This window comes from Maniola jurtina, chromosome 7 (genome assembly GCF_905333055.1).
Source record: "Maniola jurtina chromosome 7, ilManJurt1.1, whole genome shotgun sequence".
NCBI lineage: Eukaryota > Metazoa > Arthropoda > Insecta > Lepidoptera > Nymphalidae > Maniola > Maniola jurtina.
In genome coordinates this window covers 6,259,372-6,275,939 of record NC_060035.1, presented here as the reverse complement: position 1 = coordinate 6,275,939, position 16,568 = coordinate 6,259,372, and the positions used below count along the sequence as shown (strand labels likewise).

The 16,568-nt window shown below is 36.7% G+C and overlaps 2 protein-coding genes across 9 annotated transcripts in view; both read left to right on the top strand.

The window, feature by feature from the left end:
* The window catches only part of LOC123867059, a 185,931-nt gene that overhangs the window by 71,631 nt on the left and 97,732 nt on the right, over positions 1-16,568 (top strand). For all 8 annotated transcript variants that reach the window (XM_045908902.1, XM_045908897.1, XM_045908901.1 and 5 more), the window contains one exon: positions 11,020-11,128. In XM_045908902.1, coding sequence (XP_045764858.1) covers positions 11,020-11,128 — 109 coding nt within the window. The remainder of the gene's footprint in view (positions 1-11,019; positions 11,129-16,568) is intronic.
* LOC123867061 (sodium channel protein Nach-like) lies at positions 1,588-2,951 on the top strand. Its single transcript, XM_045908904.1, has one exon. It carries the CDS (start codon positions 1,614-1,616, stop codon positions 2,949-2,951), a length of 1,338 nt encoding a protein of 445 aa, XP_045764860.1. The 5' UTR covers positions 1,588-1,613.

Genomic DNA, 16,568 nt, shown 5'->3' with positions numbered 1-16,568 from the left:
TGAAACTCCCATCGAAGTTTTCATATTTGCGCCGCTGCACCCGCACACAGAGGAGGTCGTCTGAATGTGGGATGCAGCTAAAGTGTCTGCACACGTTGCATCTCAAACAAGCGACCTGCCCATTTTCCAAAAAACGAGCATCATGCCGTCAGGTCTCTTGTACAGCTGGCACTTGGACGATGTCAAGTGGTCTCCGGATCATGTCTTTACGGGTACTATGGCGAGAGGAGCCCATAGATATAAGATAGCCCATGGTGACCGCAGGCGTCACCGCAGTCACCGCAGTGGCATCAGTGAGGCTGGTTTATTGTGGCGTCAAGACTATTTTAAGCCTATGACCAATCAATCATTGATTTTTCGAAAGGATTTTTGAAAATTCGACCCCTTTAGAAGGTAAAATCCCTTTTGGAAATTTATGTAGTCTATGCGGATGAAGTCGTAGGCATAAGCTAGTTCTTACATATAAAAGAAGTTATTACACAATATATGAAGAAAAGTAACATACTAAAGATTTATTTGCGGATTCAAGTCAGCACCTGGTAACTGAAGGTGAGATAGGTAATTATGACACAGTAAAGTTTTATGTCCCCTAAGCCACGGTATAAAAACTGGTAATGAGTCTTCTGGCTGAGGTGAATATTTTATGACTTCCAGGAAAATGTTTTAGGAACTTGCTTCAACCATTTAACTTGAAATAAAAAAGCTCTTAAAATATGTAGCGACAGTTTGGTAGCAACACTTCACTGATATACCTAAACCTAGTAGGACTACAATTTACGAAGAAAACGATGTACACTAATCATCATTACCATCATCAACCCATTGCAGGCCCACTACTGAGCATGGATCTCCTCCCATAATGAGAAGGGGTTAGGCCATAGTCTGCCACGCTGGCGCAGTGCGGATTAGTCAGAACATAAATACTGATAAATAAATAAACAAAACTATAAGTATAAAATTTTTCCCAGTCGCCTAAAGAAAATTATAATAAACACTAGTTACATACTTATAAAGTACCTAACACATATTATAGTGAGTTGTTTAACAAACGAAATCCATGCCAACGAAGTCAGGGGCACTAAGTACCCACTAATATAATAAAAACAAAGCTAAAGTAGGAAGTAAAGTAGGAACTAACTAGGAACTCAAGGAAGTAAAGCGACCCAATTATCGATGAACTGCTAAGGTGGTGTAGAGTCAAGCATTGTCCACTACCTATGGCATGTAAGAGATTAGGTGCGTAAGCACTTATGTATTACGAGGGATTCATAGGCCAGATCTACTTATGTGATTTTAGATATATGGAATAGATCGTATACACATTATTTCAAATGTCCCTCCAATAAATACTAACAAGAGACCCCCATAGATTTTTATATAGCATCCTTTATTCCTAATTGGCTTTTATTAAACCTACACATACAATTGCCAAAAGTTCGTTATCAATCATTTTTATCTTTACTTATTTCTTTTGTCGTAGAGTCAATTACACAATTAATGGTAAAAGTATTCAAAAAACGTTAAGCTAATGCATCATGAAGTAAGACTATAAAAGCCATTGGCTTGATTTCGGAAACGTATTTTGTAACGGAATTTCATGACGAAAGGGCAAAATGAAATTTATACCTGCAAAACTAAATGTGTTACTGCCGCGCCTAAAATATACCTGCGAAAACCTTTCGGTTCACGGTCCAAGTTTTTTGGCTCGTAACGACGTTCATTTTGTGTACAGGATATTTTATTTTATAATTTATGTACACGTTTGGATTGCAGCAGTTGCCTCAATATATAAATACATTTCGACATATCAAGAAGACACGATACGCTTTACAACACAAACGGATTATCTCGACTGGAATACCACTGTACCCTCAGTCACAGTGTGTGAAATTGCCAATTTAGACAAAATATTAGTGGAGCTGCAAAAGTTAGAAAGACAGTACAGTGGAGCGTCACTCCTCTTTGCGAAGGACATCGCTTTTTATAGTGGAGAGTGCCAGAGTTGCTCATTACTAGAAAACGTTACGGTTCAGGATTTTAAATTGGCAAATTATAGTGCTGCATTTCGCTCCGAGTGCAAAGATCTGTTTATTACCTGCACCTGGGATGACAAACCTATGAACTGCTGCCAACATTTCAAACCGATTCAAACTGAATATGGACGTTGTTATTCCATGAATAATAACCAAATTGAGGGAATTCGATCACCCTACTATGTTGCATCGTCGAATATCCGTAAACTAAGCTCACTTCAACTTGAATTAGCACAGGATTTTGAGGCCTACCTACATTCACCCGAGGATGTACCTTATTGGAATATGGAATTAGATCGTAGAGTGTCAGTCTTTCATGGTACAGAGGGTTCTATATTATTCTCTATCGTTGATATACTAAATGAACCTGAACTTTCTCTTATTCCTCCTAATGTTCGTCAATGCAGGTTTCCTGATGAATCGCCTGATAATTTCAAGAGTTACCGACACTACAGTTACTCAGTGTGCATCATTCACTGCCGTATTGAAGCGCAGCTGGAGTTTTGTAATTGCACCTCACATTTATCCCCAGATGAATACAAAGACAGGTATTGTGACTTACGAGGCATGCAATGTTTGACAAAGCACTATGCAACACTGAAAAAACTCAAAGTACCTGGTGTGAATGAAACCGGTTTGAATTGCGATTGTCTCTCCTCTTGCGTAGAGCCTGAATACAATACGGTAGCTAAGAAAGTAATTAATCGTGGGAGTGATTTAAAAGCTCGAACCGTCAAATTCATTTTGAGTAACAGACCCTATGAAAGAGTCACTCGACAAGTAGCTCGTACGGGATTGGATCTGGTGGTCGCTATGGGGAACTGCTTTGGTCTTGGTTTTGGTGGTTCTGTACTTTCTATCGTTGAAGTATTTTACTACCTATGTTTTAAACAGTGGAGGTACATCAACGTAAAATAGGCAGTGAAAATTTATGGACTGAAAATTTAATACATAATAGTGTTTTACGATTTAGTTTAAATTATTAGGTTTAATGTATTAGAAGAGTAGAAAATAAAACTTTCTTTTATTAATTTTAAGGGCTTTACCTGTACATTATAAAACAGATTTTTATTTATTTTTATGCATAATAGTTTTTAATTTATCGTGCAAAATGTTGGAAAAAATACCCGAGTACGGAACCCTCAGTGCGCGAGTCTTACTCGCACTTGGCCGGTTTTATTCTACTAGTATGAGAATGAAATAGAAAAGTAAAAACGTTTCACTAACATTTTTCCTTGCCTAGAGACACGTAAAATATAACGAAACGAATCCATCCTAAACAAACAGAACTCAAAATTCCTCGATCATTCTGTGATACCCGAATGTATAACGATAACATCCAAAAAGTACATTGTGAGTAGGTGCCAAATGCTAGCGTCTGAGGATATAGGTATGAATCTAATTTTAGATTCAGGAGAGTTTATTAAAGTTGATAGAAATGTTTTGCCATGATTTACTTACTTTATATTATAATTTTGACCTTACTTACCTAAAAGATTTTTTAAATTCCATGTACTAGTTAGCCCGTAACTAGGATCTCATCTGGTGGTAACTGGTAAGTGGTAAGTAAGCTATGGCTGTTTTATTATGCAATATTATACTTCTTACTCTTTTTTTTCGTAAAAAAACTGAAACGGAAAACCAATCACTGTTAAGTGAGTAAGTTCAATTGGATTCCTGGGACAAATTCTTTCAACTGCAAGTCAAATATTTCTATAGCTGAATACGAATAAGCGTCAGGAATTCTAGCTCTTCAATAAAACCGAAAGGAAGTTTTAAAAGACTTGAAACCTATCGAAAATTTAATTAATGAAGTTCGCTAAAGTTGTTTGTTCATTCAAAATACTTTTATTTGATAAAATTATGAAAAGCAAAGACCGCAAAAAATGTTTATGTAACCTTTGTCAGAAATTAGACAAAATCCAAATATCAAACTCTAAATAGAAATTGTTTTAAGAATACTTATCTATTTTTTTAGTGTCAGATGGGTATTACTCCGAAGTTAAAACCGGTTAGGTACCTAATTTTAGTCGGTGTGTATCCGACAAATTTTGAACACTCATTACAATAAGGTGCGTTGGGGTAAGATCATAAATGGGGGAAGACCGTATTTGTTAAATATATTCCGAATTAGTACTTATTTTTCTAATCTGGCAACAAAGCGTGGGACGTCATTTTGTATTGCGCCACTTCCCAGTCCGTGTTGGTCGTTCCGACGCATCAGACGTCAGTTATGCGCGTCACACTGGAAGTGTCGTCTTAAATGATAATTTGTGAGATCCGGATTTACCCCAAAAACATTTTGCTGGTTTTTTTGGTGAGTATTATCAATTTTTTCAAATAATAAATCTTTGAGTTATTAGAATATGTGGTGTCTTGTGATATATCTGTTTGAAATAGGCTAAATAGAGCTGTAGGATGAGATCCGAACTTGTCCCAAGCAAATATTAACAGGTGAAGTACGGACTAAAAATAATCCGATCTTAAACTGCAGGGAAAATGCAAGTGGTTGTCAAACTTTATTTTAATCCGAACTTTAACCTCCGATGTTTCGTGGTGTTGCAATCTATCATTATGTTATATGTAGCTGAGCTGGTTGATAAACAAAATTTCTCATGAAGTTGTGTTTTGTATTTTGTTTATTTTATTATATGAAATTATTTATATTTTATCAGCTCTAATTATGTTTTACTAAAATAACCAATATTAATAGACTTTTAAGATGCCTTTTATGGGCGCAACATAAAATATACTGTATCTCCGTAATATATAAACTAACTTTATAGGTATACTAGCTGATGCCCGCGATTTCGTTCGCGTGGATGTAGGATTTTTAAGATTCTCGTGGGAACTCTTTGATTTTCCGGGATAAAAAGTACCCTATGTGCTAATTCAGGGTATAATCTAACTCCATTCTAAATTTCAGCCCAATCCGTCCAGTAGTTTTTGCGTGAAGGAGTAACAAACACACACACACACACACACACACACACACACACACACACACACACACACACACACACACACACACAAACTTTTTCCTTTATAATATTAGTGTGATATATATACCTATAGTTAGTTTTATAAATCCATACTAATAATATTATAAATGCGAAAGTGTGTCTGTGTGTCTGTCTGTCTGTCTGTCTGCTACCTTGGCACGGCCCAACAGTGTAACCGATTCTGACGAAATTTGGTACAGGCTTAGCTTATGTCCCAGGGACGGACATAGGCTACTTTTAATCCTGGAAAATCAAATAGTTCCCACGGGATTCCTAAAAACCCATACGCTTAACGGATTTGTATGAAATTTGGTACCAAGGTAGCTTGCGTCCCTGTAATTGACATAGGTATTTATCCCGGAAAATCAGACAGTTCCCACGGGATCTACGGGACTAGTATACTCATAAAAGCATTTTCTTTGTAGGGTCATAATGCCGCGTCAGTACAAGAGAAAGTCACTGCGGGCAACATCGTATTCGCAGGAGGATTTAAGATTGGCAGTAGCACAAGTAAAAAGCGGAGAACTCTCTAATTATGCAGCATCAAAACTTTACGGTATCCCTACTTCTACACTTAATGACCATGTTAAGGGTAAAACAGGCTTACTAAGTCAATCACTTGGCCGGCCCCCTGCAATCCCTATAGAGATGGAGAATAAGCTGGCACATTGTCTTAGAACCTTAGAAAAATGGGGCTGGGGTTTATCTAGAACAGAAATTTTGGACATTGTTTCAGAATTCATTAGGGCAAACAAAATTATTACACCTTTTAAAAACAACCGACCTGGGCCAGATTGGTTCATCTTATTTCGGTTAAGACACAACCTGTCAATAAAAAAACCGCAATCTGTAGAGTATCTTAGAAAAAGAATGACGGATCCATTCGTGATTGCCGAATATTTTACTTTACTGAAAAAGACGCTACTGGAATTGGATATACACAATCCTGAGCAAATCTGGAACCTAGACGAGACATCGGTATGTCTAGATCCCACGAAAACAAAAGTTGTTGGAGGCAAAGGCCTTCCATGCACAAGGACTACACAAGGTTCGGGGAAAGAAAATGTTACAGTGTTAACAACCGTAAATGCGGCCGGCTCGAAATTGTCTCCTTTGATAGATTTCAAAGGTAAATACATGTACAATGAGTGGATGAGTGCGAATCAAAAAGACAAATATGATTTTGAGATTTCTTATGCCGCCAGTAAACGTGGCTGGATGGAGACTGATATATTTTACAATTACATGAAGAGGATTGTCATTCCTGGTTTAGGTGAAAACCGGCCAGTTTTAATGATTTACGATGGTCACAGCACCCATGTTGATACCAGGGTCGTAGCATTAGCGAGTGAAAACAATATCACGATTCTTAAATTACCCGCCCATACCTCTCATTTACTCCAACCCCTGGATTTGGCGGTATTCAAGTCATTTAAAACAAGCTGGGATAAAAAGCTAGTGCAATGGCAACGACAAAACGTCGGCGTAAAATTACGTAAACAAACATTTTCGGAATTGTTTGCTGAAACGTGGCATCAAGTAAGTCCATTTGTGATCCAAAGTGGCTTTAGAAAGGGAGGTATTTACCCATTAAATGCAGATGTTATACCAGAAGAAAAGTATGATCCGGCGGCCTTAAGAAGATGGAAATATAAGGTGTCTCAGAACAAATCAAACGAGTTGAAAACACTGAAACAAATGTGCCTGGAAGTAGTAAATAAAAACATGTCTTGCAACTTTACTTCGACTACTCAGTTTGGTATAAGCAATTCGCAGTTTCCGCCGCAATACGAGACTTCATTTGAAGAACTACTTCTGCAAAAAGTTTCGCAACATTCTAAGAATGGCACTGGCTCTAATAAGACAGTCAAGTTATCACGTGCTGCAAAAGGAAGCGAAGTCATCACACGCACATACTTGGAGAAAATGAAAGAAAAAGAGGTACAGAATACACAAAATACTAATATGAACTCAATAGAAACATCTGCTTCTCTACCCAACGATAATGAAAAACCCGGCCCATCTGGCATATCAAACAAAAAACTTAAGAAAAAGAAAGAAACTCAAAAAACTAGAACTCAAGACAAGAAAGTAACGATTGATAAGACGAACGATCAAAAGAACACAATTATTACTAAAAAGGGAAAAGGCGTGGGCAAAAAGTCTAAGACTGTAATTGAAAGTCACACTCGGACGGATACCCTCGAAAGTCGTGGGAAAGATACAAATGAAAACACAATATGTCAGAATATATCGAATAGCACTAATCTGAATATACAAAATGCGGAAAATTGTTTCCAGAAAACTGGTAGGAATAAAACCAAACATGTACCTAAAAAACAAAGACTGAAAACAACATGTTTCAAAAAAACAATGAAAAAAATTAAACGACCTCCCAGTGTCACAACGACTTCTGAAAGTGGCGAAATAAGTATCCATAGCGACTCAGATATAATAGATGTGCTTAGTGATATTTTTTCAGAATCAGACTTTGTTCCTTATAAAGAGGAACAAGAATTATCAAGAACACTAGAAATGAACCAGATAATTTTGCAGAGAGATCAAGACATGGAGGAACTGCAGATAAATGAAATAGTAGAAGTGTTGCAAAAGGGTGAGAGAATGGAAGAGTTGCAGATTGAGGAGAAAGTGGATATCTTGCAGATGGATGGGAAAGTGAAACAGTTGCTGATGGATGGGAAAGTGCATGATAAGAGAGTGGATGACGAAATAGCTGATAAAAGAGAGAGAGTCACTATGTTATCTTCTGTTCGTTACAGACCTGAAAATAAACCTTTTATCGGGAAGTTACAGCTAAAAAAAATTGATTTAAATTTTGACGTAACCAATAAACGTCGCAAAGATACAAATGATGAAAGAAACAAAGAAAATAGACCAGCAAAAATACCTAGACGGTTGAATTTTAACGATGAAAGAAATGAAGAAAAGAAAAATACACATAAAAATGAAGAACTATCAGAAACAAAGATCAGAGAGGATAACATCTATCAAAAAGGAAATGAAAAAAATTCACTGGGTAATACTAAGATATATAACACTGGGGATACAGTTTTGGTTCGTTACTACACAAAATTTTGGAAATATTACGTCGGTGTTATTGAGCACATACATAATGAAACAGAAAAAAAGAAATATTCAATATGCTATTACAAAACCATTGGTAAAAAATACCATGTAAAATTTGTTATACCCAAACGTAAGGACCAAGACTGTGTGCCTGAAGATTCAATTGTGAAGCAAATAAAATTGCTTCAAATAAAAGAGAATCCGGGTGAATTTACACTATTAAATGTCGAAGACGCGATTTACTTTTAATTTTTAACCGACTTCCAAAAAAGGAGGAGGTTCTCAATTCGTCGGGATCTTTTTTTTTTATTTTTTTTTTTATTTTTTATGTATGTTCCCCGATTACTCAAAGACCCCTGGACCGATTTGGAAATTTTTTTTTTTGTTTGAAAGGGTATACTGTGCAGGTGGTCCCATATAAATTTGGTGAAGATCTGATGAATATCTTCGGAGATGGAGAACAGAACTCCTCAATGGATAGGAGCAAATTGCTCGCGATCACTGTAATAGCTTAGTAAACAGTAGGGTTTTAACTGGGCACAGCATATTATAAGTACAGTGGGGCCACTAAAAATTGTGAAATAAAAAAATTTCAAAAGAAAAATAAAACCGACTTCAAAAACGACAAACACTAAAAAGTGAAAAATAACTTTTGTTTAGCTACACGTGTAATGCACCTAGGTATGAAGTCGGGCGAGCTTCACTCTTGGATTTCTAATTTTGTTTTAATATGCTCGCTCGACTTCATACCTAGGTGCATTACACGTGTAGCTAAACAAAAGTTATTTTTCACTTTTTAGTGTTTGTCGTTTTTGAAGTCGGTTTTATTTTTTTCAAAACAAAGTTAGTTATAATTAGGCTACAAAACAAAGGCTAGTTATAGTGTTTTTTTTTGATACTCAATTATTAATAAACAAGCATTTTTTGTCTAATGTTGATATTCAGAATTTTAATATTGTTCCAATTTTGAACTTTGTGTAATTTTTATCTCATTTTTGAGCATTACCATAATAAAAACAATTTCATATTTTGTTGCTATTTTAAGTGCGTTGGTCTTGTAGTAGTATGAATAATATTGTTAAAAATCTTTACTTCTCCCCAGGCACCAACGTACAAAGTTATGTTACTTACTAAGCAAGGACAACTTTTTATATTTACTTTTTAATCTACTTAGACTCTTTAGAAAATATTTCTAAAGAGTACAATTTTAAAGTCAAAATTATATTAATTAAAGGGTGATTGAATGTATCATGATAACAAACAACTTTCCCAAAGGAACATGGGTGAAAAAAGGAAAATATAATCACCGACCCATACAAAATACACGATCAGTTGATCGACTTATTATGGGAAGGCGAAGGTTTTTTTTTCGACCCATGTTCATTGTTCATACACTTTTCTATAGGCGACTAAGTAAAAGTCACCCTATGTAAAATAGGTTCTTAGATAAAGTTATTGTTGTACTTTCAGATAACATTTTGAAAAGTTTATTTTATTTTAATGTATAAAGACAAATAATTGGTCTCAATACCTAAGACTGATTAGAATTATAAATAAGCAGTTAAATAAAATTTTGATCAGCAATAAATTGTAAGGTTTTATTTATATATCCAACACATAAAAGTATAACCTATCCAACCTTTTTTTTTTTTAAATTTGACTGCAAAAAGTTTATCAGGATCAGGAACACGAAAGTTTGAGAGTCACTGTAATTTGAGATTTGGTCTAATGGGGTAAGATCGGACGTCCGAAACAAAAAAAAAACAAAAGTACTGTTCCAGGTGACTTTATTAGAATATAAAAAAATCCAAAGATAATCTTGTAGGACGTATAAGAACGGATATTCTCTTTCTATGAACCCTGTGTTCTAAGCCACAATGGCGATTTTAGAAGGTAGTCCGATCTTTACCCATGAATGTCCGATTTTTCCCAAGGCTTTAAAATTTTATTCATATTTTAAACACCCAGTAAACAGTAGTTGTTTCATTTATAACTAGATGAAAAACATTCTATCTGTAGCTTATTTATTAACAATCAATTTTCACTATAATTCATTGTGATAACTATTGTAACTTTCGTGTAAAATAAATTTGGCCAACATCTTCCGAATACAACGAAAAACCGTCCGAACTTACCCCAACGCACCTTACTTTCCACAAGACGCGCTATCGTAGTCGGGCATACCTGTTTCAATCAAAATCAGACGTGTATCAGAAGTTTCAAGTTTTCCATCATAAGAAATGCAACTCACGATATACAAATAGAAGTTCCAAAAGAGAACAATGTCACTATCATCATCTCTATAATTCCCAACCCTTTGTTGGCTCAGTATTGAGCTATTGAGGACTGAAAAGGGTGTAAATAGAGCATCACGCTGGCCACGTGGGGACTGGCGGATTTGATACCCACGAGCGTGTTTATTTAAATGGCAGCCCAATATCAGGTTTGTATCACATAAGCAATCATCATCAACCGATACATGTTCTCCGCTAGACATAATAATTATACCTAAGTCTGTTGTATTTCCATACGCCACGGTTTTGCACCGCCTGAATCTAGCGGCTCCCTGCGACTCGTTTGATGTCGTCTGTTCACCTAGTGGGGGGTCTTGTGCGAGGTCACCTTTCCATCACCTTGAGACCCCAACGTCTATCGATTTTCCACCCACTTCAGCTCCGGAACCCGTTGAGCCATGCTGGTTATTCTTAATCTCTAGATACGGATCTCCTCATTTCTGAGTTGATCACGTAGACTATACAGACTCCAAGCATAGCTCTCTCAATCGCACGCTGAGGGACTCTAAGCTTTCTTATGAGGCCCATAGTTAGCGAGCATGTCTCGGATCTATACGTCATCACTGGTAACACACAAGCAATAATAGCAAAGTTTTGTTTCAGTTGGCGACTTCACAACCCAGCTGTCGCAGTTGTACGAGCGCCACTCTGCAGAACTACAACTCCTTGTGGCAAGTTTTCGGAAGCGGAACAGCGAACTGAGAAAAGAAAGGTAGGTTCAATGTACATTCATTTATACAGATACGGCCTATCCACGATTGTTTCGCTATTAGGCTACCTGTATATGAAGCTGGAGCCGCAACTGGCGCCGGGCCGTATAGATTAATGTAAACAAACAAAAATCGCATACCAGCGCCGCCCCGCTGCCTCATCGGTGCCACGCTTTTATCACGTGGGAATAATGTATACCTTAAAATAATAAAGCGTTATTATTCGAGTAGACTAGTCTTAGAAGGGAGAATTGCAGGCAAAAGAGCTCAAGGTTGCCAAGAACGCAAATGGTTGGACGATGTGAGGGGGAGGACAGGGTTTAGTTACCCGAAGTTGAAAGAGGCGGCTTTAAATAGAGAAGCTTTTCGGATGATGATCGCCAAACTTCGTTTCGAAGAAGGCACGCGATGATGATCATGATGATGTTAATGTGATATTTAATTGTTTTAAAGCCCACGTTACCCCGAGTTAGACGCAAACTAGAGTTGCGTGTCCGGAATCGAATATAATATGACTTTGGTGACCTTTACAGGTTTGGACTTCATTATAATATTATAAAATAAATCTCTCATTTTATTCAAGTTTAAATTAAGCGTAGGTCGTGCGCCATATCAAATATAACTATTATGTACTTATAACTACTTATATTATATACTTATATGATTTATTCCACTGACTCTACAAAACAATCGAAATTTCTAAGCGATCCAAGAAAACATGTGGATATTAAAAAAAAGTAGGTAGGTCCTCACAGTGATTTCTAAAGAGTAGGTAGTACCTATTACATTATATGGCAATAGAATTTTCTCGCTGTTCTAAAGTGATAGCCGTGGTCGATGAAATCTCCGTTGGGAGTATTATTTTAAAACTCCAGTGCCAGGCTACGCTACACAGCTAAATTTTACCTCAGTATTAACCTAATTCAACTGTAATACACTTCACCCACAGGAGGTACCCCAGTTTAAATGTTTTATACTATTACAAAATGGCTTCAAAGAAACCGACAGGTTCATTAAAATCAGAGCGAATGGGTTTCTAATAAAAGCAACGCTATTGGCACCTGACGGAATATCATTAGACTTAGGTAATGAATATCTATTATTGTACTGCCATCCTCTATATAAAAAAACCGGCCAAGTGCGAGTCAGACTCGCGCACCGAAGGTTCCGTAGTCGGGTATTTTTTCCGTACTCGCGGACAAACAGACAGGCGCACAGACAGATAGACAGACACAATACAAAGGTGTTTCATTGCAACCGGTTCAGTTTACTTGTAAAATAACAGAATATCATTGATTTAGATACCTGCCAGGTTTTATTTACCGTTTGCACTGTTATCTCTAACATTTTTGCTCAAACTTTGCCAACAGGGCCACATTAGTGTTGACGCTAACAAACTACTACTTTATATAGCTGTCAAAGTTTCTTGGGTGCTCTCATGACTTCTTAATACTTGGTGTGTTTATGTCCCTCATACTTACGATGGTTGGCCTTGTAAGGTCGAAGTTGTCTTACTTTAAGGATGATGTTGCGTTGCGGCCTAAAATTCATGAATTTGAGAGTAAGTTTTTGTGTTCTCGGAATGGGAGAGTAGATTTATTAATGAGTGTGATTGTTAAGTCCTAATGAGTTAATTGACTCATCCATTCTAATATTATAAATGCGAAAGTGTCTCTGTCTGCCTGCTACCTTTTCACGGCCCAACAGTGTAACAGATTCTGACAAAATTTGGTACAGGGTTAGCTTATATCCCCGGGGACGGACATAGGCTACTTTTTATCCCGGAAAATCAAAGAGTTCCCGCGGGATTCCTGAAGACTCTTTGTATGAAATTTGGTACCGAAGTAGCTTACGTCCCTGTAATCGAAATAGGCATTTCTTTATCCTGGAAAATCAAACAGTTTCCACGGCATCTATAAAAATCTAAATCCACGCGGACGAAGTCGCGGCCATCCTCTAGTTATTAGATAAATACAAAGATTTATCGCAATTGCGTCAACAGTCTTTGAAATTCTTGCTTCATGACTTCTTAATACTTGGTTTGTTTATGTCCCGCTTACGGTATTTGAACTTGTAGGGTCGCACTTGTCATACATTAAGAATGAGGCTGTGGCCTAAATTCATGAATAGTGGCAGTGCAGACCACTTTTGATAGCGATTCCTTTCTCTTGAACAAATGTTATTACTAATTCAAACAGCCAAACTAAGTTGAAAGAAAGAATTGTTTTTGAACAGAATGTTTTATCTGTTAAATTGAACATCTTTGGGTATTTTTGTAGAACCTTTAAGAAAAGAGGTATATGCTCAAACTTTATTCTTTTTTTTAATTGACATGGTTTTTGGGATATAGCAGATGGTAAAATTAACTGAGGTTTCAGTAGGGTTTCAGTATTCGGACTGATAATAATGGGCAAAACGACTAAAAATAAATAAATGTTGTTGACATTGAACCTTGAATAGAAATATTTTTCTAGTAGATAGTGGTCCTTGAACCATCTCGTGCGTAAAGCAAGTACGATACGGATGAGGCCAAGAGATGTCATTAGAGATCTGAACAGCTGTCGTGAGCTCGTTATACTGTGGCAGTGCGTCCACTTGATCGTGATCTTGACGAAAACCCGCCAAAAATAGACCACATAGCTACCAGAAGCGTGTTAGTAAAATTTTACGACACGACTTTACAAACACATAACCCTGCGACCTCTATCTCTTTTTATACCTTTGAGTTAACTTCCTTTAGATATCTTTGTACTTTGATGTGTTTTGATTTTAGTATCCAAATTTATTGTTTGACCGACTGCGTATCACAAAGTTAGTGGTGCGTGCCCGGAATCGAACTCCTGACTGACCCCCGATTATGAGGCCGATGTCTTAGCTTAACTAGGCTATCACGGCTTGTACTCATCACTGATCACAATACTAAAGAATTTTTATCTAAGTAATTGCTTATTGAATTATCAAAGAAAACTCATTGTTTGTTAACATCTTTGACGTTAATTTTGTACTTTATTTAGCATTTTCAAACTAAATATTATGTGAACAGTTACTTAAAACGTTTGTTGAAAGCCAAGCATTCACGATACCTACTTTTAGCTTCAGCAATCAACGTTTTTACCAATGCTGTGTTGCATTTTGATAAATTACGGCAATCCGTATCAAAGAATCAATAACGCGCCTTCTAACGAATGTCTAGAAAATCTATGATGAAAATCTATGTTAGTTAGTTAGGTTGTTTTTTAAAGTTCAGTCTTCGATTGTTTTTTTTTAACTTATAATGTTATGGCATGCGCTTGACTGCAATCTTTCCAAAAAGTAGGCGATTGCCGTGTAAGGTGGGGCACGCCTCCAATTGGAGTTGCCGATCATAAAAGCATCATAAAAGTTTTTGAATAGCATCGTATTTGCAGCGGCCCAGACGAGCGGTTGGCACTAGCCCAAAGCAAATCGAATTAGTGTCGATCCTTAATGTAGACTTGAATAGGTAGGCGACAATTGACGTGTTGTTTGTCGAAACTCAAACCGCTTGGATAACGTTTTGCTGCAGACTAAATAATTCAGCGTTTACCTCAGTCTGGTATTGAAATAGCACATTGTTCCTGGAGTTTGTTTTCTACTGTAAAATATCAATACTTACTGTCTACTTCCTCCATTTGTGAAAGAGATAATGCTTGCACATTAATCTTTACCGACTCAATTTCGTTAAGGATGGACTCATGCAATACCAAGGCAGTGCAAATCAGCAGAATTAGCTTGTCTTTATACCATATCATAAGATTATTATGCCCGCGACTTCGTCCGCGTGGATTACACAAATTCCTAACCCCTATTTTACTCCTTTAGGGGTTGAATTTTAAAAACTTCACACATCTCTGAGAACAGTATGCAGAACTGTCTTGCATGACGCTTTTCTTAAGATGTAAAAACAAGTAATATTTTAACACCCGTATTCACAATCATTACTATGAGGTGTCATAGTGCGCTCGAATGCACAGTGCCGGTTCCACCAATCAGATTACTGTGTCACGTCAATTTACAATGATCTGATTGGTGGAACCTACGCTATGCGTTGATTGCGATGATTATGAATACGGCCGTTATACCCACATAACTTCTCCTAAAAGTTAGACGTGCAAAGCCGAGATCGTACTCCGGACCTCCCAAATCCGATGGACGTTTTAACCACTAGGCTATTACCGTTTTTATATACAGTGGATAAAGATATACCTATACTAAAGTTCAATAAATAATATAATTAGAGCAGGTAGGTGCGTGTTAATTGCTAAAAACCAAAAGCCGTTCGTTAATGAGTTTTAACCCAAGTGAAAACTCTGTTAAACATTTTAAACAAACGAAACATTTTAATGATGGACTGAAAACCAAGGTTAATAGCCCCCTCACGAATTTTCTTCTCGCTAGAGAGCTGGTGGGAAATTTAAGAGGGCTTAGTAAAAGTTGAAAGTTTACCAGTATGGTTACTACGTTACTTTCTCGTTGTTTCCACTCACCACATATCGGGTGACAAGCCCTACGTAGTTCGTAATGCAGAGGTAGAAGAAGCATATTATCACAAACTTGCAGCCAGTCTTTTTGTAAGAGCAAATTAAAAGACCGTCAAACAAAAAATGTGAGAAGGATAGTTTTATTTCACTGTAGTGCACCGAAAAAGACATGGGCCATAAAGCATGTGGGGCGCGATGCGGAAGAAAAAAATATATTTTAAAAATAAACTATGTTAATAAAATAAATGAAAAACAATTTCATGATGTTCTACATCAATACGTTTTCAGAAATTATTTACTATCCATATTATTAAATACTCTAAGAATTACCGTTTCCATTAAGTAGGTACTATTTATAACTTACCTTACTAAACCCACGCAGTCGAAGTCGCGGGAATCATCTAGTTGCTAATAAATCACACTAATATTATAAAGGCGAAAGTTTGTATGTGTGTGTGTATGTTTGTTACTCCTTCACGCAAAAACTACTGGAAGGATTTGGCTGAGGAATGGAGATAGATAATATCCTGGATTAGCACATAGGCTACTTTTTATCCCGGAAAATCGAAGAGATCCCACGGGGTTTCGAAAAACCTAAATCCATGCGGGCGAATTCGCGGGCATCGGCTAGTAAAGCATAATAATCATTTGAATGACCACAAATCAGTGGCTTTATCTCCGGATGTAGTTATGCTAAATTGTAAAATATTTCTATTTTCACGTAATTTATTACAAACGTAAACTGGAAGTGTGTCGAATTATGTTCATAATGTTCGTTTATGATCCATCTGTCGATGGTATAATATTGCACTTTCTTAGAGTATGTTTATGTAGATTTTCTTTGTGTTTTGAGCGCCTCAAAAAGGGTATTTCTGATAGGAAACTTTTTGCGATGGGATGTGAGTGCAAAAATATTTGAAGTAAGTAATGTAATAACTTCAGT

Excerpts from the sequence above, each read along its gene's own strand:
- LOC123867061 (XM_045908904.1), top strand. The coding sequence starts at position 1,614 with ATGAAATTTATACCTGCAAAACTAAATGTGTTACTGCCGCGCCTAAAA.